Source organism: Podarcis raffonei, chromosome 3 (assembly GCF_027172205.1).
Source record: "Podarcis raffonei isolate rPodRaf1 chromosome 3, rPodRaf1.pri, whole genome shotgun sequence".
NCBI classification, from domain to species: domain Eukaryota; kingdom Metazoa; phylum Chordata; class Lepidosauria; order Squamata; family Lacertidae; genus Podarcis; species Podarcis raffonei.
This window is the reverse complement of record NC_070604.1, coordinates 20,529,163-20,551,353: the sequence shown is the minus strand read 5'-3', so window position 1 is coordinate 20,551,353 and position 22,191 is coordinate 20,529,163. Positions and strand designations below refer to the sequence as shown.

At 41.6% G+C, this 22,191-nt stretch overlaps 2 protein-coding genes across 12 annotated transcripts in view; one reads left to right on the top strand and one right to left on the bottom strand.

The window, feature by feature from the left end:
• Nucleotides 1-216, bottom strand: part of EIPR1 (EARP complex and GARP complex interacting protein 1) — a 65,377-nt gene extending 65,161 nt beyond the window's left edge. The window contains exon 1 of one of the 3 annotated variants that reach the window (XR_008329377.1): nucleotides 24-215. Coding sequence is in view for 2 of the 3 variants with exons in the window: in XM_053380757.1 (XP_053236732.1) it covers nucleotides 24-65 (42 nt within the window). In the remaining variant the exon portion in view is untranslated. Of the gene's footprint in view, nucleotides 1-23 lie in introns of all 3 variants that reach the window. The other 2 variants (XM_053380757.1, XM_053380756.1) reach the window with 2 other exon arrangements.
• Nucleotides 217-271: 55 nt separating this feature from the next.
• Nucleotides 272-22,191, top strand: part of TRAPPC12 (trafficking protein particle complex subunit 12) — a 53,174-nt gene continuing 31,254 nt past the window's right edge. For 2 of the 9 annotated variants that reach the window (XM_053380747.1, XM_053380746.1), the window contains exons 1-6: nucleotides 782-821; nucleotides 1,059-1,128; nucleotides 3,428-4,640; nucleotides 6,937-7,053; nucleotides 13,830-13,943; nucleotides 15,847-15,985. In XM_053380747.1, the coding sequence (XP_053236722.1) occupies nucleotides 797-821; nucleotides 1,059-1,128; nucleotides 3,428-4,640; nucleotides 6,937-7,053; nucleotides 13,830-13,943; nucleotides 15,847-15,985 (1,678 nt within the window). In that variant the 5' untranslated portion in view covers nucleotides 782-796. The other 7 variants (XM_053380753.1, XM_053380754.1, XM_053380752.1 and 4 more) reach the window with 7 other exon arrangements.

The window sequence follows — 22,191 nt, the reverse complement described above, 5'->3', positions numbered from 1 at the left end:
AGGTGCTTCCCGCTCCTTCTTACCTGGAACTCCAGCCCATAGATCACCGGAGCATCGTCCTCCATGGCTGTCCAACAGAGGCCTCAAGATTCGGCGCCGCCGCGATGGGGAGCCTAGCCTCTCCTTCCCATCCAAACGCGTGTTGAAGGAAAAGGCGAAACACACAACAAAACAGGGCCGGTCCCGCGTCGGCTTCCGTCCTTACTTCCGGAATGGCGTGTGTGAGGCGGCGGCGAGCAGAGGGACGTCGCCGCGCAGGCGCACCACGCGTATTGGTTGGCTCCTCTCCTACGCTTCCCCCGCCCCTCACGCACACGCACATCTTCGCCGCCGCGTCCCGGAGGCGTCGCCTTTTGCAGCTGTCAGTGGAAGTAGGTGAGGGGGAGGCCAAGGGAGGGTGGGAAAGAGTGTCCTCTCCGTGGCCTTCCATCCTCCCTGGAGGCTTGGAGCGGGAAGGGGCGCCCGGTCTGGGCGCGGGGAGGTGCTACTCGCTCGTCCTCTTTGAAGAGCAACCCGGAAAAAAATCAGCTTCGCCCACAATTATCCCAGTTTGCGTTGGCTCTTGAAAAGCCCGAGGTGACTGTGCCCCCCTTGGAGGAGAAGTGGGAATGGTCTTACGGGGGATGGGCGATGTTTTATTACACGCCCAGGCTAAATCATGATAAGGGGGAACACCTCCCTGCATGTAGAAAGCTAGCTCGTCAGGGAGAAGTTGGAATCCTCCCTGGTGTCTTCTATACGGGCAGAGATTGTGTTTGTGTGTGTTTTCAGAGTAGGACTCAAATGTGAAACCCAGATGCGTGTCTCTGCAGCCCGAAGTGGTGTGTAGAGAAACTTGTTTTGTGAGAACAACTAGTAAACCTGTGGGAGGTTTTGGTATTCCCTGCGTGGTATTCTAAACAGTAGCGTGCATTGTGATATTTCTCTGTAGATAGGCTTGTTAATCGTGTACAGTATGGTATTTTTGTAATGGAGCAAAGGGAACAGATCCTCGTTTCGCTTGGTTTCCTAATCATAATTTGTAAAGTGGGAAAATAATTCCTGCTGCTGTTTTACAGATGGGACACTGAGGCTGATCTCAAGTGAATTGTCCTGGGGTACTGAGGCTTGCCAGAGCAGAGATAAAAGGTATGTCTGTATTTCCATGAAGTCTTATAGGGAGAAATCTTGTTTCCTGTTAGTCTGTCTTGGACAAATGCATTGTCACCTGATCTCACCATGTGAAAATTATTACCACATGAATCTTAACAAATGTTAAAATTACTTATTTGAACTTTTATTTTTTTAAAGTTTCAGCTTTTGAACACAGAGGTCTTGGTCTGGGTGAGAGAAACAGATGCTAGCATTCACATACCCTAAGACCTAAGTTTCCCAGATTGGATCCACTAGCCAGCTCTCTCTTACACCCCATTCATATTTTATCTCTCTTACACCCATTAGCTAGTCTGTTGAAACCTAAGAACAGACTCAGCGTTGCTTATATGCCATTTTTACATCATCTGCTAAATGGTGCGGATTGGCAACTGCAAAGGTTTGAGTCATAAACCTACTACCTGGCAATCAATGGACTATTTTTAGTTATAAAACTGGGATTATCAATGGAGACTTGTGATAAATCATATTGGGGCTAGGGGACAAAGGCTGCTTCATAAGTCCCACGGCCCCTTGTTCTTCCATTTATTCTGCAGGCAAATCCCTCTGTGAACCACATCCATGGAGGGGTCTGCCAAGTTACATGCCCCTTCAGCCAGGGAACTCCTTGAGTTCATTGACTTTGCCCTATTGGCACAAAAGTGCCAATATTGGCACAAAATTCTCTCCCATCCAATGAAAAGATGGGACTCTAGGAAGAAGGATGGGGAGAGCAGGCCTTAGAAATAACAACCAACTGGTTATCTCTTTGAAGCCATCTGGAGAGGGACCATCAAGGGCTAAGTAGGCCAACAGTTAAGATTTAATATAAAGTAGCTTTGTTTGCTCATATTACCCTAGGAAACAAAATGATCATAAGAGACCTAAGTTGACTGGGCAGAAATTCATCCCTGCCTTACTACATAACTCCTCCGTGGTGATCTCGCTTCGTAGTACAAACCTTAGTAGACTCAGCTGCCAGGAGTAGCTCCATGTTTGAGGCTAAACGCATGCACTAAGAGCTATGAGGCAACTGTGGGAATGAGGAAGATTAAGTCGATATTGAGGAGATTCAGTTAAGAACAGAAGGGCCTAAGAAGAGCCTGCTGGATCAGGCCAATGGCCCTTTTATTCCAGCATTCTTTTCTCATAGTGGTCAGCTAGGCTGTTGGACTGTCCGGGAGTGGCTACTTAGTGCTTTGCCATCTGTTTCTGCAGCACTTTCTGTTGTCATCCAAAAAGGGGGAAATCTTAGCTGCTTCTGCATTTGGTTCATTGCTATACCTTGTTGGACACGGAGTAGCCCTGAACCTTCTATGTGTACATTTAGTGCAGGGGTCATCAAACTTTTTCAGCAGGGGGCAAGTCCACTGTCCCTCAGACCTTGTGGGGGGCTGGACTATATTTTGAAAAAAATAATGAACGAATTCCTATGCCCCACAAATAACCCAGAGATGCATTTTAAATAAAAGCGCACATTCTACTCATGTAAAAACACACTGATTCCTGGACCGTCCGCGGGCCGGATTTAGAAGGCAATTGGGCCGGATCCAGCCCCCGGGCCTTAGTTTGCCTACCCATGATTTAATGTTTCAGCTTTCTTTTCTTGTCTCTGTGTATTAACAGACTTTTCATTTAGAAGAAGGAGTTGAACTTCTATTCAGCATCTGTGCTGATGGACAGGTTGATGAAGAAACAGAAACTGCGCTAATAGAAAAAGCGAGTGGGGGGCAGCATCCAAATCATTTTTGTTACACTGTTTGAGTGATACTATTTGCTTGATACTATTTCTGTTCTTAACTCTACAGTAGAGTAGGGTTTCTTTCCATTCATAGGCCCCGCCCCCTTTCCCGCCCTCTAGATTGTTAGAATGAAAGACAGAGCTCCCGCTGCGAGGCTGACGGTTTCATAAGCAATCCCTTGGTGAGTGGTTGCTTTTATTTTTTCCTTTGCCCTGTTCCTAGTTTAGCTCAACAACTTCGAGCTGAACCCCAAAAAACCGGGGCCTTCGTCCCTAAAACAAAGCTCAACAACTTTGACCTGAACCCCCCAGATCACTGTGAGTTTTTAATTGTGTGAGTAGATCACAGTCTATTGGAAGTGAGAACTCTCTCTCTGCTGTAGAGTTAACTTCTTTTATTTGGAGCTTTTTGCATTTGAAGTACTGGCCATCTTAATTATTCAAATGGCTATGTAGAACCTGATGTTTCCATCAGGTTTCCACTTTATGCATAAGTCATCTTAAGTTTCAGAATTGGTCACCAGCAGTCACATTCACTTGTAATTTTTTATCCAGAGCAATTATGGAAAACAAAGAAGGTGATGTTGAGGATGCCAAGATAAGAGGTTCAAGTGCGGCAGAAGGTGGCTGTGCTATCCAGCTGCCAGGTCACGAAGAACTTATGTTTCATGAAGAAACAATTGATCTTGGTGGAGATGAGTTTGAGTCTGAAGAAAATGAGACCATCTCAGAAGATTCTAGTAACTTCATAGACAAACTTAATGAGCAGATGATGGAGAGTGTTGTTATATCAGATTCTCCAAATAATAGTGAAGATGATGCTGGCGATCTTGGTTGTCTTCAAGAAATTGTGAAACAAATGGACACAAAGGACATTCATGCACCAGAAGAAGAGCTGGAGGAAAAGGCAATTAGCAAAGAGAGTAAAACTGAACTTGAAGGCGCTCCTAAAGTTATTTCTGATAGTGGAATTGGTGATCAACCTCCTTTGAAAGAAGAGTTGGTTCAGGAATCAGCAGAAAATGAATTGAAAGTGGAAAGTGATGAGCTGCTTAACTCTGCATCAAACAGTATTGATGAATGCAAATCTGAGGAGCGGATATCTTCCCCGCTTGCCGACAAATCACCCGTCAACCCTGAGCCTATCCCTGTGTGTACGATTTTTAGCCAGGGAAGTCGCATGAATGGTCAGCAGCAGTTCCTGCATGATGGCTTTGAGCCTCAGATGGTGAAGTCGCCTAGCTTAGGTGGTATAAGTGAGACTCCCATAAAAACTCTTCCGCAGGTGGTTCAACCTAGTCCCAGCCTAAGCAAGTTTTTTGGTGAAGCCATTAATACTAATACTCTAGCTTCTGATTTTTTCGATTCATTTACCACATCCTCTTTTATTTCTGTCAGTAACCCTAATGCGAGCTCTTCTGTACCAGAACAAATGTCTTCTCTTGTAACAGCTGGGGAGTTCCATGACTCTGCCAGCCACAAATACTCTGTTAAAAATGGACGGTCTGAAGCTGGGAGGTCGGCATCTTCTCCAGAAATTTCACAGTCTCCAAAGCCATTTTCCCAGATCCAAGCTGTTTTTCAAGGTGGCGACGATCCTTTTGCATCTGTGCTGAATATGAGTGAGGTAGACAGGAGGAACGATGCTTGGCTTCCTAGTGATGCAACTAGGAATGTGTTGATCTCAGTAGCAACTCAGCAGTACAGTAATGTTTTCATAGACAAGGAAAATCTCACAATGCCTGGATTAAAGTTTGACAACATTCAGGTAAGCGTGTTCCATTGTGTCTTACTTCTTGGAATACTGTGTGGCTAATAATAAGCTAGGTGGCATGTACATTCTTCCGGTCAAGTTTTTCAGTTGTGACATTTATATCCCACCTTTTCATAAAAATGCACCAGGCCGCAGTATAATATAAGCAGTCTGCTCAGCATAATAACTAATAGCACAATGAAATCAGATAAGAGCAAATAAAGAGAGAGAGAGAAGGCAGATGGTTATAAACATAATTTAACCCAGGGGTCAGCAAGGTTTACCTTGCCTGGGCAGGTTCACTCCAGCGGAGATCCCTCCATAGGCTGGATCGCGCACATGATTTCCCGCGTCTGAGTCTGTGCAGACGGTATTTTTGGTGTCTGTGCATGTGCAGACAGGATTTCCGGTGCTGCAAAAATGAGTCCCTGCATTGTGCTGCGCCGGTTTAGCGCAGCGCGCAGGGACTAACTGAGCAGCGGCTCAGTTCAGGGACAGCTCATGGGCCTTAGGTTGCCGACCCCTGATTTAACCTAATAGGAGGCAGTGAAGAGGTTTCTGTTGGCCAGGGTGGAAGGTAAAAATTTGGGATGTGTGTTCTTCCATACGTTTGATAATGGAGGGGCTGGAGAATTGGGATCTATGAGGTTTTTGGTTTGGGAAAGGTCTAAAAGAACCAAAAGTCAGGCAGATTTGTGTGTCTTAGTAATAAGCACCACTGAGCTATGGGATGTTGAAAGTGTCAGTTGGGAAGAGCAAAGGAGCTGGCCAGCTTAAACTCCTAAACCTTCATAGTATTCTGGAGGGGAGCATTTGGGTTGGGAGAGGGTATGCATACAATAAGGCTATATATAGATATAGATATATAGATAGTCTTCATACTTTCTCATAAGGGGATAAGTTGCAGATGTAACTGAAGTCCTGAGCCCTTGAGCGCTGTGGTCAGTGCTAGTCCTACTGAGAGCAGAACCATTGAAATTAAGGGCCCTATGTTAGTCATGTCTGTTAATTTCAGTGGGTCTACTCTCAATACAACTAGCATTGGATATAACCCATAGTCTGAAAGCACATGAATCTACCACTTTGCTTAAATGAAGTAGGTCTGCATCCAGTCAGTTATTATTAACAATGTAAGTTATTTTATTAGCAGAAATGTACAGTTATCTTCTGATATTTCTAGAGATTTCAATGGGTTTTGTTGAAACTGTCCTTTACATAGTTTGAAGCTTGTATCCACGTCTACTGGAGTGTGCTGCCACACCAGTTTATGGTGAGGGAGGGGGAATGAGATCAGTCTCAAGATGGTTGCCAGATTTAGATTTTGCTGAAAGAAGTTTGATGAATGGATGAATAGTACAATGGCATACATTCAGCAGATGGTGGGGGGGAACCTTTGTGAGCTAGTAGATGGAAGAAACAACCATGTGAGATCTCTGTTCAGTCCATTAACAGAAAATTTGGCATCTCTTTAACCTGCTATAGTTTTTGTATTAAGGGAAAGAAAGAAAATGGAGCTCTAAATAATGGTAAATCGTAGTTAAGAGCCTCACCATTCCACCAGCAGAATTTAGTAGCAGTATAGCTTTTGGCCCTATCTGGCAATCTTACCTGGATACTGTGAGGGCAACCAAGATAGTTTATGTTCCCCAACCAGGATGAAATGTATCTAGATAGTTAGCTTCATTCAGGAGTTTCTGGAGCTGTCCAGCCGCTACCCACTCAATTACCGTGAAAGGCACATTAGGGACCTGTTGAGGTACTGGGGTCTAGCCACACACACAAACACAGGTCTTGCTATTGTCTTCTTTAAGGGATGGAGAACACATACTGTTTCTAAAGATGCATTGAACACTTGTTGTTGTTACGAGCTACAAAGAGTAAGCATCTAGCAGGCATGTAGCAGCTGCTTCCTTCAGTGAAATCAGCCTATTGTCAAACAAGCAGCAGTAACCCCACAGAAATAAATGGGACTTCAGTGCACATCTTAAAGCCAATGTGGCATACAGCTGCTTTTGAGAGTAAAGAGATGCCAAATACTCTCCTTTCCATGCAATAGGAGATTATAGCTGTCTTCAACATACTGATATTTCATATCACGGGAATAAGTACAATAGTCTCCGGCTCAAGGCCACTGTTGTGCATGGTAGTTCAAGGCATATAAGTAGAAATATACAAAGCACGTTGTTGTATGCTGAAAAATCTCAAGCGCATAGCACTGCATTAATGCAAGACGCTTGTGTGTGTGTTTTAATGGCTAAGAGGAACTTTCAATTAAAAAAACCCAACACTTTGTATTTCCCCCCCCAATTAGGGTGATGCAGTAAAAGACTTAATGCTTCGCTTCCTTGGTGAGCAGTCTGCAGCAAAAAGACAAGTTTTAAATGCCACCTCTGTGGAACAGTCTTTTGTGGGTTTAAAACAACTGATAGTAAGTAACAATGTTTCTTCGTGCATATTGAACACTCGGCTTCTTCTCTAGATAGGTTAAGAGCTAAACTTATTCATCAATCCAATGGAAGTTCTTACTGAAGGGAGGGAGTCAATTTTCACCTTCCCCCTATAGCCTCCAGCGTCGCCTCATATGATTTTCTGAAGGGTCCCCAAACACTCCCCAAACTTTTCAGGGGGCTGTAAGGAAACGGAGAGGTAGATAAAATGGCTGCATCCCCACCCCTGCTTCCTCCAGCAGGAGCATCCTGAAAGTAGTAATTTGCTTACACGGACTTTGGATCCATCCCGGTTCATATTCAGCTATGCCAACAGAATAGCCTGGAGCTGACCGAATTCCAAAACTCAACAGCTATAACCTAAAAACCACCATGTTGTTCAGAAACCTAAGCTATATAACAGTACAGTCATACCTTGGCTCTCGAACAGCTTAGTTGCCGAACGTTTCAGCTCCCGAACAATCAAAACCCAGAAGTGAGTGTTTTGGTTTTCAAACTTTTTTGTTGGAAGCCAAACGTCCGACGGGGCTTCCGCGGCTTCTGATTGGCTGCAGGAGCTTCCTGCAGCCAGTCAGAAGCCGCACTTTGGTTTCCGAATGTTTTGGAAGTCAAAGGGACTTCTGGAACGGATTATGTTTGACTTCCAATGTACGACTGTACTTCTCTTTAGTCCCATTGCAACAGCTTTGGTTGTTTTTCTGCATTGGTGCTGTTGCTCCTTTCTCCAGTTTGATGCACAGCACACCGTTTGATGCACGGCACACATAACCTAATGGTCGTTAGACTATACTGCCATCAGTCACTATGTGATCTTAATCTAGGGCTTCCTGAGTTCCAGCCTGTGACTGAGGGTGGCTGGAAGATGAACCAAGGGCAAGGCAAAACAGTTGCACTTCACCAGCACCCTTATGGCTTCTGCATTTACATTCAAGAGCTGCCTGAGAGCCAAAGGTTTCATCACCTATAGATCTGCCAAAGGTTTCATCACCTATAGATCAGCCTATACCATTCAGTTCTCCTTTTCCACAAGCGTGCACCAATAGGGAGGATGTGATGCCAATAATGTATGTGGGGCAATGGATTTAGCAGGAGCACTGGAAGACTACTTGTCTAGCACAGTATTGTCTGCTTCAACTGGCATCACCGTTCAAGGGTCTCTGTCTGTGGTCTTTCACATCACCTGCTACTGTATTCTTTTAAACTGTAGATGCCAAGAACTAAACCTGGGACCATCTGCTGCCCAGAAATTCAATTTTCTGTCTTAAACTCAGAGGTGGAAAGAGGACTGATTTTTTTTATTATTATTATTATTATTGTACTCATAACACTTGCTGGTTGCCAATGATTTTGAAATGACATTGCCTTTGTCTCAAGAAGCTGTATCGTTCGTGTGTTGCACTTTGAGCTTATATATAATGTGTGCACATCATTCAGTTGCATTTGAAATAAATAATAACCCATCTGTGCAAAATTGCTGCCTTAAAGCAGCAAACATTTTTGAAAGACTTAATTTGGCACACAAAATCTAAAAGATCTAGGCACCAACGTTTCAAGACTTTGCATTTTAATTTATTCCATAAATGAATGGCTCTTGCAGCATTTTTGTAATTAAAGTGGGACAGTAGCAGCAGGCAACTGATAGTTTTCAGTATAGAAAGCATGTAAGAAATAGACTTAAATTTTTTAATTGCAATATTTCAATGGCGTATTAATGAGCTTTCTGCTCGTAATAACTTCAAACAAACTTTAGCCTAAGAAGGGGTTACTGACGTGAGTTTCTCTAAGTAATGTCAGAGTGTTCTACCAGAGTAATTTACAATCGAGAAGAATGTCATAGCAAATGGAGGAGGACATTTTCATCATTTTAATGGTGTCGCATGTAGAGTTAATGACTCCCTTTTGAGACTCCGTTTGGAAAAAAATCATACACATTCTGTTAGTTGTGCTTCTGATTTAATGTTGAATTTTCATATGTTGTCAAATATAATATGCTGTAGTTCTTGTACATATTTACTGTTTTATACCGGAGAAGTTTTACTTCAAACCTCCCAGTTTAAATTGTATTTTTAAACAAAAAACTGGTCAAGGAGTTATGGCTACAACTAATCGTTCTTCAGTTGATTTAGAAAAAAACTGAGATGGGTTATGCCCATAACTTTCATACTGTGCTCTTTGAGAGGTCTGGGGTTTCTCAAGAATATTATTTAGTGTTCCCCAATAGGTAAATCAGTCATGGCTGGCAAATGTTCTTAAAAAGCAACAACCCCACATGCCCATTCATTTGCATCTGTCACTGCAACATGCAGCTGCAGAAGTTTGGGTGTACACCCTAAAACCTATGTGTATAGTGGGAGACAGTCAACATGGAAATGCTTCTCTGAAAATAGAAAGTTTGAAACTGCTAGGTTTCTTTTTCCTTTATGCATGGAATCAGTGGGTTTAAGGATCTGTCATATAACTCTTCCTAAAGCAGGATGTATAGACAAGTTTTTCTTCAACCTGAACAATGCCTTAAGTTTTTCAGGAGACATTGTCCTAGGGCTATTTAGTAGCCTGTGTTTGTCTATAGCCCAGTGAATAGGACTCCCAGTAGTCTTGTGTTTAATGTAAAAAAAAAATAAAAATCCAGAAAGTTAAGTTTCTTAATCCTGATTTCTCTTAGGGGTTAGATGAGTAATCTTCAGTAGTCCTTTCCAGAGAAGTAAACAGATGGTCATCAGAAATTTAATAACAGTAATAAAAAAAATTGAATTTATATTGGAAATCAGACATCCATTTATTTATTATGGTTGGTCCATTATTCTGCTGTATCACCTGAACTGTGTGACCTTCATTGCATATGTACATCTGTCATACATCAAAGAACAGATGGTGTCCATTCCTGCTGTTCTGTGTCCTCTGGCTATGATCCCATTAAAATGCAGGATGCTCTGTGTCTGTACCTGAGCAACTGATACAAAGATGGGATAGTATATCTCTTTGTGTACTATAGCGGCTAAGAGCTGTGAACCAAGAAGACCCTGGTTCCCATTTCACATTAGCCATGGAATCCTTAGCTAGTCTTGGTTAAATGGCTATTCTCTCAGCTTCAGTACGGTGAAATGAAGTTTAAATATTCAGGCAGCTAATAATACAGCAAGAGGATTAATTCAGGAAAAAAGAAACCTACTAAACTGCAATCCTCAGTATATTTTGCAAGCAAGCTTGTGGATCAGTTAGAGTAAAACAGCCTAAGGAGAAGCTCCTCAGCTGCTGGAAGAGTTTGAATGTGTAATTTAGATAGCCAAATCATTGTGTGAGGAAAAAATGTGTATTTGCCTTTGATTAGAATGTCATCAGAGGTCTGGAAGGTTTCCATGCTGGAGATAAATGGGAACCATAGCACAATTAACACCTTTTTTAAAAATTTGAATTCCTTGCTTGTTCAAGACTACATCCAAAGCTACCCCTATGCAAAACTAGTTGCTCAGTTTTTTTTATCTTGGCCATTATCCTGCAATACTCTCTAGCAACCAAAATCACAGCACACTGGTGTTAGTACCTCCTGGCACAATGTCTAAATCAAGATCTGTTCCCTTACCCACACACTTGTAAACTAGTTGAAGATACCATATACTTCGTGTTAATCAAGCATTCCGAACTTGCTATTGTAGCCAGATAATTTGGGACTATATTTTGTCTTCCCAAATTTGAACATGTTGAACCTCTTTTCCCAATTGCTTTTCCATTAGCATCTTTCACCTTCTCTCGAAAGTTCATTAGGCAGCCAGTGCACTAGTAGCCCAATAACCTTTAATAAATGTCATGACACTATATTCTTAACAAATGAATAGCATGGAATTCTTCTTCCACCATAGTAAGCCAGCAAACTCAGCAGAAATTGGACTTTACCCACAAAGAGCAATCCAGAAGGAAATATGTGATGAATAGATCTGATTGTGATACAGTTACTAGGTGTACATTTTCAAAATATCACAGTTACATGAAACATAGCTATCTTCACATATTCTCTCTTTTTTTAAAAAAAAAATAGTAATAATAATACTGGATTCTACATCTATTGTAGAAGAAGCAGTAATCAGTGTAGTGTACTGTTGACATTTGGCCCCTTAAAAGCTTCCTCAGAATTATTCATGTATGGCAGCATCTGAAATAAAATACTTAGCATCACTAAGTACTTCACTTCTGTAGTTCAAAATTTAAGGAATGTTCTTAATCATTTACGGGATTGTTCTTGCTCTTCTCATCCACCCCTCTTCCTTGCAGCACATATGAAAAGAAATTATTGGTTTGCTTTATAGATAACAGTGTCTCACAGTTCATACGGTGAGCCCAGTAATAGCCATGATCTATGGTTTGGATTTCTGAAGCCAGCCAAGTGAAGGGAGTGCTTATGGTTTCCTGAGGCTGACTCCCAATTTGCATGAGTAGTCTCCTTTGGAATAGTGTTCGCTGGCCTGAGAGAGCAGGTCCCTGACTGAGTCCAGCTACAAAAGCTAAGGCTGCTGAACAGACTCTTGGGCTGCTATATTGTTTAGGAAGTTTTGTTTAGGGTGGGGTGTTTTTTTGCCGTTATTGATTATCTATTTTAGATCTTATTACGATTTACGTGGAAATTGGTTAAACCACAGAGCCTAGGACTTGCCGATCAGAAGGTCGGCGGTTCGAATCCCCGCGACGGGGTGAGCTCCCATTGCTCAGTCCCTGCTCCTGTCAACTTAGCAGTTCGAAAGCACCTCAAAGTGCAAGTAGATAAATAGGTACCACTCCGGTGGGAAGGTAAATGGCGTTTCCGTGCACTGCTCTGGTTCACCAGAAGCGGCTTAGTCATGCTGGCTACATAACCTGGAAGGTGTACGCCGGCTCCCTCGGCCAATAAAGCGAGATGAGCACCGCAACCCCAGAGTCGGCCACGACTGGACCTAATGGTCAGGGGTCCCTTTACCTTTACCTTACTTTCCTTACGTTTGCAATTATGTATTTGAGAATGGTTTTAACCACAGAAAGGCAGTACAAATCAAATGAGGCATGGATGGATGTATATTTGGAGAAGACCTATTGAAATTAATGGGTCTTGAATTAGTCGCGTACATTGATTTTAATGGGTATGACGTATTGCATTAATTAGAGGAGTTCTGATTTTCATTATTATGTGTTTATAAGCTGCCTAGAGAGAACCTTATCCTTAAAAAACAGCCCACACACCTTTTAAAAAATAAATACACATTTTGGATACTCATCATCATCATCTACCATCTCGTGTAGACCCCAGATTTTAGGTCAGATTTTAAGTGGGACGCAACACACAACAGAAGAGCAGTTGTCCTCTTTGACCACAGATATATCTTCCCATCTTCATGAATCAATAAATAAGTGACGCGAGTCTTCTGCCTCCCCTCCGAATGGATTGTGCCACAGGGATATTTGTAAAGAATAGGAGTAGAGTGGACTGGAGAGGTAACACTTGGTGGAGGGACTTCCGTTTAGTATCCTTTTCTACACTCAAGGAGAAAATAGTTTGGCAAAGAGAAGCTACTGTTCATGATGTTCCTTTTGATTTATGTCACTGACTACTGCCACTTTCAGGGAATTACTCAGTGGTGTCGTAGGAGTTCGACCCAGTTACTGTCCTTGATTCCACTCTTTACTGGCTGTATTGGACACACAGGGACAATTCTCTCTCTTTTCTTAGCTCTGACAAGAAGCAACAGCCATTCTTTATCTTAGCTTTTGAACGGAAGAGGCACAAGTTGTTTTCCCCCGAGGGAATTCCTCTGAGGCGTGACACATTTGTGAGCCTGGGGTACAAATAGCTGTGGCTTTTGAAAAATCTGTTTTTTGAGGACTAAACACTTTTAAATAAAAAATGTATGGGCTGCGGACAAATGTCTAGCAAATGCCCATAGAATGAAGTACACTTGCGTGATTTTTGGGGGGTTCTCTCTCTCTCTGTTTTGTTTTGAAAATTCCCCCATACAGTGGTACCTCAGGTTAAGTACTTAATTCGTTCCTGAGGTCTGTTCTTAACCTGAAACTGTTCTTAACCTGAAGCACCACTTTAGCTAATGGGGCCTCCTGCTGCTGCCGCACCACCGGAGCCCGATTTCTGTTCTTATCCTGAAGCAAAGTTCTTAACCTGAAGCACTATTTCTGGGTTAGCGGAGTGTGTAACCTGAAGCATATGTAACCCGAGGTACCACTGTATTTCATTTGGTGCTATATCTCGGTGAACGACTAGACGTTTCAAATCTCAGCTGTTGATATTCACTAAAATATTTCATTTTGACCAAGCTGTATTTTTCAAGGAAATCATATTGATGACCTTCATGAAGCCATCGATTCAAAACTAATAGGAAGGTAATTGGATCCTAGAAAGAGAATAAAATAGCAGTGTTATCTGGAGAGAATAGGTATGAAACTTAGGAAGGTGGGGAGGAACGTTGCTCATTTCAGATGGAGCCTGACCACTCCTTCTGAATGGAACAGTATCTGGCCTGTCATAATAAATTGTGTATCCTTTTACACTAGCAATCTTCTAATTGTAAATTGTGAGTCATGCCTGGCTTCACTTTTTGCCTAATTATACAAGCAGTTTTGACAAATGACATCCCACTTCCTACTGGCTAACTTTACTGACCTTGTCATTATTACTAATGGTTAGCTGGAGCTGCTTCAAGCAAAATAAGCAGCTCCAACTTTTTAGCAGCCGAATTTATTTGTTACTTAGCCTATTCTTCTTTTTTCCCCTCCCACCCAGAGCAGCAAAAACTGGAGAGCGGCCGTTGACTTATGCGGACGGCTTCTGACTGCCCACGGTCAAGGCTATGGCAAAAATGGCTTGCCCACAAGTCATACAACAGACTCTCTGCAGGTACATTTGCCTTTCAGTCAAGCAAAATTGTGGGTTCGATTTTACAAATGGGTGAAGAGAGACATCCTTCAGCGCTATTTTTATTTGCTGTCACTTCCTGAATGTGCACTTTAAAGCAGGAGTGGGTAATTTGTTCCACTACAAGAATCTTCATGGAAATGTAACACAAACTGGAGGCCTGCAGCTAATGTATGCATTTGCCTTTGCACGTAACTTGCATCAACAGAGTACGCACAACTGCAGTGTTAAGGAACAGAGCCTATCTATCAGTCTAACTAGTTGAAATTGCTTGTTCCCAACTTATAGGTGCCCTGATTCTGACCATTGGTTGTTTAAGATCCTTCCAGATGCATTGCCTTTGTATTTTCAGGATTAGTCCTGCAAGCATGATCTATTTAAAACCAAAAGCTGAGATTTGTAATGCAAACGGAAGGCCATTGTCTTTACTGTCATGTTGGGGAAGAAGATACTTTGCACTTGTTCTAGCCCGAAAAGCATATTATGAACAAATAATTTAAAAATTCTTCTGCAGCTGCAGCATACTTGCCTAGATTTTTTTCACTTTAGAGAGAGTTGTGTTCCAAAGATTTTTATGAGCATTGTAATAATAATTTGTGCTGATATTTATTTAAAAGCAATTGCAACTTCTCTGTTTCAAGTGTTATTGATACAAAGGTTATAAAGATGTTTTGTGGCGCTGTGGCTAGTAAGCAAGATGCTTGAAAACTCCAATGATGAATCTGTGTTCTAGTTCTCTTATGGGTGTGTGTCAGTGGGAATAGCTGGAGGCATAAACAATATATACATTTCTTATAATAATACCTAGCAATATTGTGGCAAATAGTTATTCTTTTCAACTTGTGATGGTAGCCAGTTTGGAGGAATCAGGATTGGATGAGAGCAGCAAATCCCATCCTCAAACATTGGCATGTTTTGCCCTAGGTCTATCCATTGCAGTCCAGGCCAGTTTTGTCATGGAAATTGTGTTGGTCCCTTGTCAGGAGAGAGACAGGGGGAGTGTGTCCCTGTTAATTCTCCTTGCTCTCTTGGTGACCTTCGATACCATCCTTTGGCATTTAATTATCTGTGGTCTCCTTCAGTGAGTGGGATGTCTTAGACCTGCGTTTAATTAAATATGAATGCATTTTTAGCTTTTAATTCATTTTAGTTTAATGTTGGTTTTAGTGTTAGTCACTTGGAGTTACTTTTAATAAAAAGTTGACAAATAAATTCAATTAATAATAATAACAACCATAAATTATATGTACAGCTATATGATGTTGCGGGATGCGGGTGGCACTGTGGTCTAAACCACAGAGCCTAGGGCTTACCGAACACATGGTCGGCGGTTCGAATCCCCGTGACGGGGTGAGCTCCCGTTGCTCGGTCCCTGCTCCTGCCCACCTAGCAGTTTGAAAGCACGTCAAAGTGCAAGTAGATAAATAGGTACCGCTCCGGCGGGAAGGTAAATGGCGTTTCCGTGCGCTGCTCTGGTTCGCCAGAAGCGGTTTAGTCATGCTGGCCACATGACCCGGAAGCCGTCTGCGGACAAACGCCAGCTCCTCGGCGTATAGAATGAGATAAGCGCCGCAACCCCAGAGTCATCCGCGACTGGACCTTATGGTCAGGGGTACCTTTACCTTTTATGTGATGTTAGTTGCTGTTATTTCATTGGCAGATGAGCAGAAAATAAAGATAGTTAAGTGAAGACAGAACCACCTATTTTAGCTTTCTGATTTTGGCCAAAGGCATCTGTTATGTGGATATCTGTGAATGTATCATAGGCAGCTTTTTAGGCATCATTAGAAAACTAATAGTAAAGTAAGTTTGGGTTTTGCAGTAAACGCTGTCAAATGATCTGTCTCTCCCCCCCCCTTTTCTTTTCTTTTTTTCCTTTTTCAAGCTTTGGTTTGTAAGACTTGCACTCCTGGTGAAACTGGGTCTCTTCCAAAACGCTGAAATGGAATTTGAACCATTTGGAAATCTAGACCAGCCTGATCTATATTACGAGTATTACCCCCATGTATACCCAGGACGCAAAGGTAAATCTGTTTATATTCTGTTCTTCTAATACTAAGGATGCTGGGCATTAGAGTGTTTAGATCACATTGACTTCAGTCAGAGAATTAGGAACATGCTTAAATATATTCCATTGACATTAATGGGAGTTTCAAGATTTTAATGTTGCCGGATTTTGTCCGTTTTCTTACATAGTTTAGAAGAGGAAACCCAAGTTTTCAACCTTAAAGGGAGTAAGACAACTTTGTAGACAGAAACAACACAATGGTCGCCTAACTTCTTGAAGATCTTTTGACCATGCTGGTTCACTGAAAGTCTCTTCCAGTTGATCCACAGGGGTTATACTTTACATAACAGTGGCCGGTAGTAAGGAGTCTAAATATCCTTCTTCAAAGCAAAATATAGTGAACTGAGGTCTGTGTTTTTTTCCAAAAGCACATGTTTGGTAAAAGATAGCAAGCATATAATATGCAAAAGCATTTTAGAAAGTAGACCCAGTTTATTTTATATATATGTGTTCAAACATATATATATGTATGTATGTATGTATGTATGTATGTATGTATATGTATGCATGTATGTATGTCCATATCTGTGTGTGTGTGTGTGTGTGTGTATATATGTATGTATATATGTATATGTGTGTGTGTGTACACACACACTCTATCTCTCTCTCTCTATATATATATATATTTAAACAGAGGCCAAATTATATTGTTATTTATTAAACTTGTTAGTCACTTGTTATCCAGAAGTCTCCAAGTGACTTAAAACACATTTAAAAAAGATAAACACATATTTTTATTTTAAAAAATAGATGAAACACCTGCCATTCATATGATAAATAGTAATGAAAGCATTGAACAGCCCTTCAGACAAGTTTGTTCAGAATCATGGTAGGATGCAGTTAATCGCCCAAACCAGATGTTTAGTTTATCACAGTGATTAACAAAACAGAAATCTTAAATTCTTATAGCAAAATGTTTCGGCTTCTGCCTTCATCAGCTGCTCTGACAAAAATTATGCTATTTCTGAGGTGGTTGTTATAGACCTTTGAGGACGGAATGCTCAAAATACCTTCATTCACTGAAGCAAGGCGCTGCTGCTACTACCTAGAGAGGTTGAGGTCATGCAATATTTATGTGTTCAGTGTGTGGCTCCAGAAGTTCTCTCTTTTTGCAAAAATGGTCAGATCTGTTGGTACCTCTGACAGGCTTGCACACAAACACACACACAAAAAACAACCCCCAACACCAAGCTTAGAATTATTCTTTTAAGGAACACGTTGAACTTTAATCCTGTAGCCTGATCCTTGGAGGTTATCAGCAACACTTGAAAGCAGGTTTTGAGGTAAAAAGCATGTCTTGTGCAAACCTAACTCATATCCATGGTTTGTTTTCCTTAAATCCTGGTTCAGTACTGTATTGGAAATGTAAACCATGGCTAAGGTTTGGTTACAAACCAGGATGTGAATGAATGACTTGAACCGAATTTGCAAATCATGTTTGGAATTGAACCATAGTGAAGTGTTATGTCTGAACTATGTTGTTAATATCACCCAGCTCCCTATTCTCTGCTTGTAAATTTAGAATGAAGGTTTCTTATGCATGCCCTCTGTACGTCTGTGAATCTTAATCAACCATTGCTAAGGCAATGACATGTTTAGTACTAACTATGGTGTAGCATTATGTCTGTACTGGGCTACAAAAGTGCTAAGAGTAAAAGATGAGGGCTTTAGAATTGCAGTATAGTCCAAGACTAAGCATACTAAAGATGAGATATCTTTTTAACCCCTTACCTATCTAGCTTCTTAAGGAATTGATATCTATAATCAGATCAAAAAGTCAGATAATGCAGGGATCCAGCTGATCTTCCTATAATAGGAAATGGCAGGTGTATTAGATCAAAGCTTGGAAAAGACCGTCACCCTTCCTTTGTTCATATTTGAGGGCTATGCTGTCTTGATGGCCTAAGAGGTAGAAAGGGCATACCTAACAGTCTGCCTTGCAATAAACTGTATTGAAAATGAAAAATGAATCTGTGTCGTTAAACAGCTAATTTAAATGATAAAATAAACATAAATCATACATATATTTTATCTACTGCGCAGTAACCGTCATCTATGATAATATGCTGATGGCTGCTAATTTTTCTTTTCATTTTTTGGTGTAACAAGCATAACTGTAAAATCTTTGATTTATCTATCTCATTTTGATTCACAATAGTTAAACGAATTAGGCAATTAAAATGCACTTTGCAATCAAATGTGTCGAGATACAAATAAATAATGGTTATGAAAGTGGTATAAAATACATTTCATTTAATTCATGTGTGTAATTTGGATCAATTCAAAATATTCATTGAATGAAATGAAATGCATTTCATTTCCGAACAGCATGTGAATTTCAGTCTGGAAATGTTATGAATTTCCATGGATGTCTCTTAACATTTCTAGCACTACTTTATCCTTGGCGTCTATGCAGCTAGACTTGTTAAATGCTTTTCTTTTTACTCCAAAGTAACTTTTCCCTTCTGGCTAAATTCTGCCTCTTTTATGTCCATATTTGTGTGTGAGTCTGAATTTTCCAACTTAAACTGCCAACTTTTATTGACATACCACGTCTTCTTCACTTTCCCTCATCCCCTTTCTCCAACTAGAATCGCACAGCTCTTTCTGTGGCATCTACTTTTGTTAATTAAAATACAGCTAGCTCTTCATAGCCTACCTTACATGCCATGTAGTATGCAGTCCATGTTGTTGTTGTTGTTTAGTCATTTAGTTGTGTCCAACTCTTCGTGACCCCATGGACCAGAGCATGCCAGGCACTCCTGTCTTCCACTGCCTCCCACAGTTTGGTCAAACTCATGCTGGTAGCTTCGAGAACACTGTCCAACCATCTCGTCCTCTGCCGTCCCCTTCTCCTTGTGCCCTCCATATGCCCCAACATCAGGGTCTTTTCCAGGGAGTCTTCTCTTCTCATGAGGTGGCCAAAGTATTGGAGTCTCAGCTTCAGGATCTGTCTTTCCAGTGAGCACCCAGGGCTGATTTCCTTCAGAATAGAGAAGTTGGATCTTATTGCAGTCCATGGGACTCTCAAGAGTCTCCTCCAGCACCATAATTGAAAAGCATCAATTCTTCGGCGATCAACTTTCTTTATGTTCCAGCTCTCACTTCCATATATCACTACTGGGAAAACCATAGCTTTAACAATACAGACCTTGTCTGTACAAAATCTTAGTGCCCATTCACATTCCTCATCTAGTATTTAGTCTTGTAGGAGCCAGATTCCAGCTGTTGTACACATCCCACCCCATGCAGAACATAACAAGTCGATGAACGCATCCCAGTGTACACCCCAGCATCCATATACTCCTCTCTTTATGGCAAACACATCCTGCCATTCACATGTGATGTTCCTCATCCTTGGCAAGGAGGAAGCACCAGAGATTGTACATTAACCTGTGTAACAATTGCCTGTGTATCTATTTCATTGCAGAGATGCAATTAGATCTTGTTTACTTAAATTTTCTATTCTGTTCTGCTCGCCCTAAAGATCCCCCCCCCACTGCCAGTTGCCTGTCTTTAGTGACTATTTCAAGGTATGGTTTTTGTTCATTCTGCTTGTAATGCTCTTTTTCTTTTTTTAGTTTTAGTAGGCGGTTGCTGTCAGGCTACCTGCCCTGCGAAGGCAATTTGACGAGAAAGCAAAGGTTAATTTTGATAGTAAGTGTAGCTTTAGGATATTGCTGCCCTTCAGGTCTTTTCAAGCCTTAAATTCTCCGACGATTGCTTGTTCTTTGGAAATGCTAGATATCATTGAGTTGGTGTAGTGGTTTTAACTAGAGGAAGTCCTCTTTCCTTCTGTCAAGAGAAGGAACTCACAGGCTAGCTCCACCGTCTTGAGGTTGTCACAGACACTAGCAGTGCTCCTGAGCCAGCATACGATTGGCAGGGTCCGAAGAGGACCACCTTCATCGCTCAGAGGATTTCCAGCATAGGTGTGGCAGTTATGATTACCCTGCCATGGTCATCTGTGTTAGAAAAAAAATCTAGCTTTTAGAATGTGGCAGCTGTCACGTGGCTTTAAAAGGCTCTGTCTTTCCATCCTCTTCCATCTTTTACAAGGACTTAAAAGTATTCCTTTTGCTTCAAGAGATTGGTTTAAAAAAGAAAAAAACATTTTCCAGTTTTGCCTCTTTTATATATATATATAAAAATCACATACTTCTAAAACGTTGAAACAACTGTAGGTGTTCCAGTGTTTCGGTAAAGTAATTATGACACGAGGGGGAGAAACAGCAGAAAATACTTTGCTTTCAGTGTGCGATCTGGCAGGGCCCACTTGAAGGATGTGTTTTGTTCCCCCTCTAGTGGCGGCCTTACTAATAGTAGTATGCTACCTTCACACCTGCTGGAGAATGCGTTATGCTTCTCTTCAAGATGAAGAATTCTGCACTGGAGATCCTTATGGCTAAAGTTCTTTCCATCCTATAATTGCATTGCTTTCTTGATGTTTTTCATACACTTTTCTGTTTTGTAAACCCAGCAGCTATTCCTAGCGCTGCCCAGTGAATTCTGTGTTCTTGGTACTGTTGCTATATAATTGCTACAGCCCAGGGTAATACTGCCTCCCAAGTATTATTTCTCTCTCTGTTTCTTTTTCCTGCCTGTGCAATCATTGCTCAACATCTTCTCTTCTTCCTCTGTTGCTCTTTGTCTCCCTTGTGCCTACTTTCCTGAATACCACCCATTGCTTAATTCTGTACCCTCACCTCTGCAGCCCAGTTTGACTTCTGTCACCTTTCTCCTTGCCTTGGAATCTTTAGTTCCCACATGACGTAGGATTTGCCTAAAGCCTTTAAAAAAAACAACAAATATAACTCTATGTGTCAGGGAACTGCCATCGGAACGAGAGGAGAAGGAGAGGCTCCACGACGATGCTGGAGAGGGGCCAAGTAGGGAGAGAGGCAGGTCTCCTGTTGGGGAAGAAATTCAGCGCAACACCAGGGATGGAGGGGGGCCAATGGGGGAAGCGGAGAGCAGGCTCAGAGACTCTTCACTGGACACCAGCGGAGAGAGCACAGGTCCTCCGCTACCCACGCCCACCCTGCGCAGAAGGGAGGAGGAGACTGGGCGTCAAACAACTTTTATGTTGGAAAAGGTTGAAGAAACGCCCACTGTTGGATTCTGCCAGCGACTGAGCAGCCACGAAGTGAGGGGCTGTCCAGCCAGGAAAGGTTTAACCAGGCCACCTACCCAGGAGTGGCGGCAACTTACGCACGAGCAACCCCATAACCATTAGACTATGCATATCATGCTCCCGCATGGTAACTCCCAGTTGTCTCCACCCAGATTCCTGACCAAGTCAAGACTTTTCCATACCTTATTTTCCCAGGCTATTCATTAGTTCCTTATATAGAATGTTGAGTACTAAAATAAGGACAGGGATTTTTTTTGTTTGTGCTCATGGAAATCTGATTTTGTTGCTTACATGTCTTAGAACGTTGAGTACTAAAATAAGGATAGGGATTTTTTGTGGGGGGTGGTCTGTATGTGCTCATGGAAATCTGATTTTGTTGTTTGCCTGTCTTGGTTTCTAACCATAGGATTTTAGCTGCAAAGTATCCTATACATACTGACTGCAACATTTTAGTTGGTCGTTTTCCTTATGTGTTTCTGTTTTTTTGTTCATTTGTTTTTGTTTTTACTCCAAATAACTTGCCATGAAAAAGAGCTGCATTCTCCTCCATTTGTTTTTTTAATTACCTTCTACTTCTTCATCTGACCCATTCCCCTTTATGAAAATCTTGTCCTAGATTAGAGCACATGTTTATGTATGCCAGACCTCAGGTAACCCCACCTTATTTCTGCTGCACAAAGTATTGGATTGCACTAACTTGCTGCCATCTTTTGATGAGCGGGAGTTTGGTTTTGTAGGATAAGGAGGGGGGAATCGGGCAATAATAATTATTAGATGAATCCTGCCCGTAATCATCATTTTTAAAAGGATCCTGTGTACAGTCATTTTCCTGGTGCCATCACTCTCTAGCATGATGAGGAAATACCCGGAATAGTGATAATTTAGATAGGAGCAGGCTTATCTCTTAATGGCTAAGGCAGGAAACTGGCTTAACCTCCACCATAGTGGTGTCTGAAGTTTCATCCCTTTAGATTCCCTCAAATAATTATACGATTTACTCCTGTGGAGAAGAGCGAAGTGTGGCACTT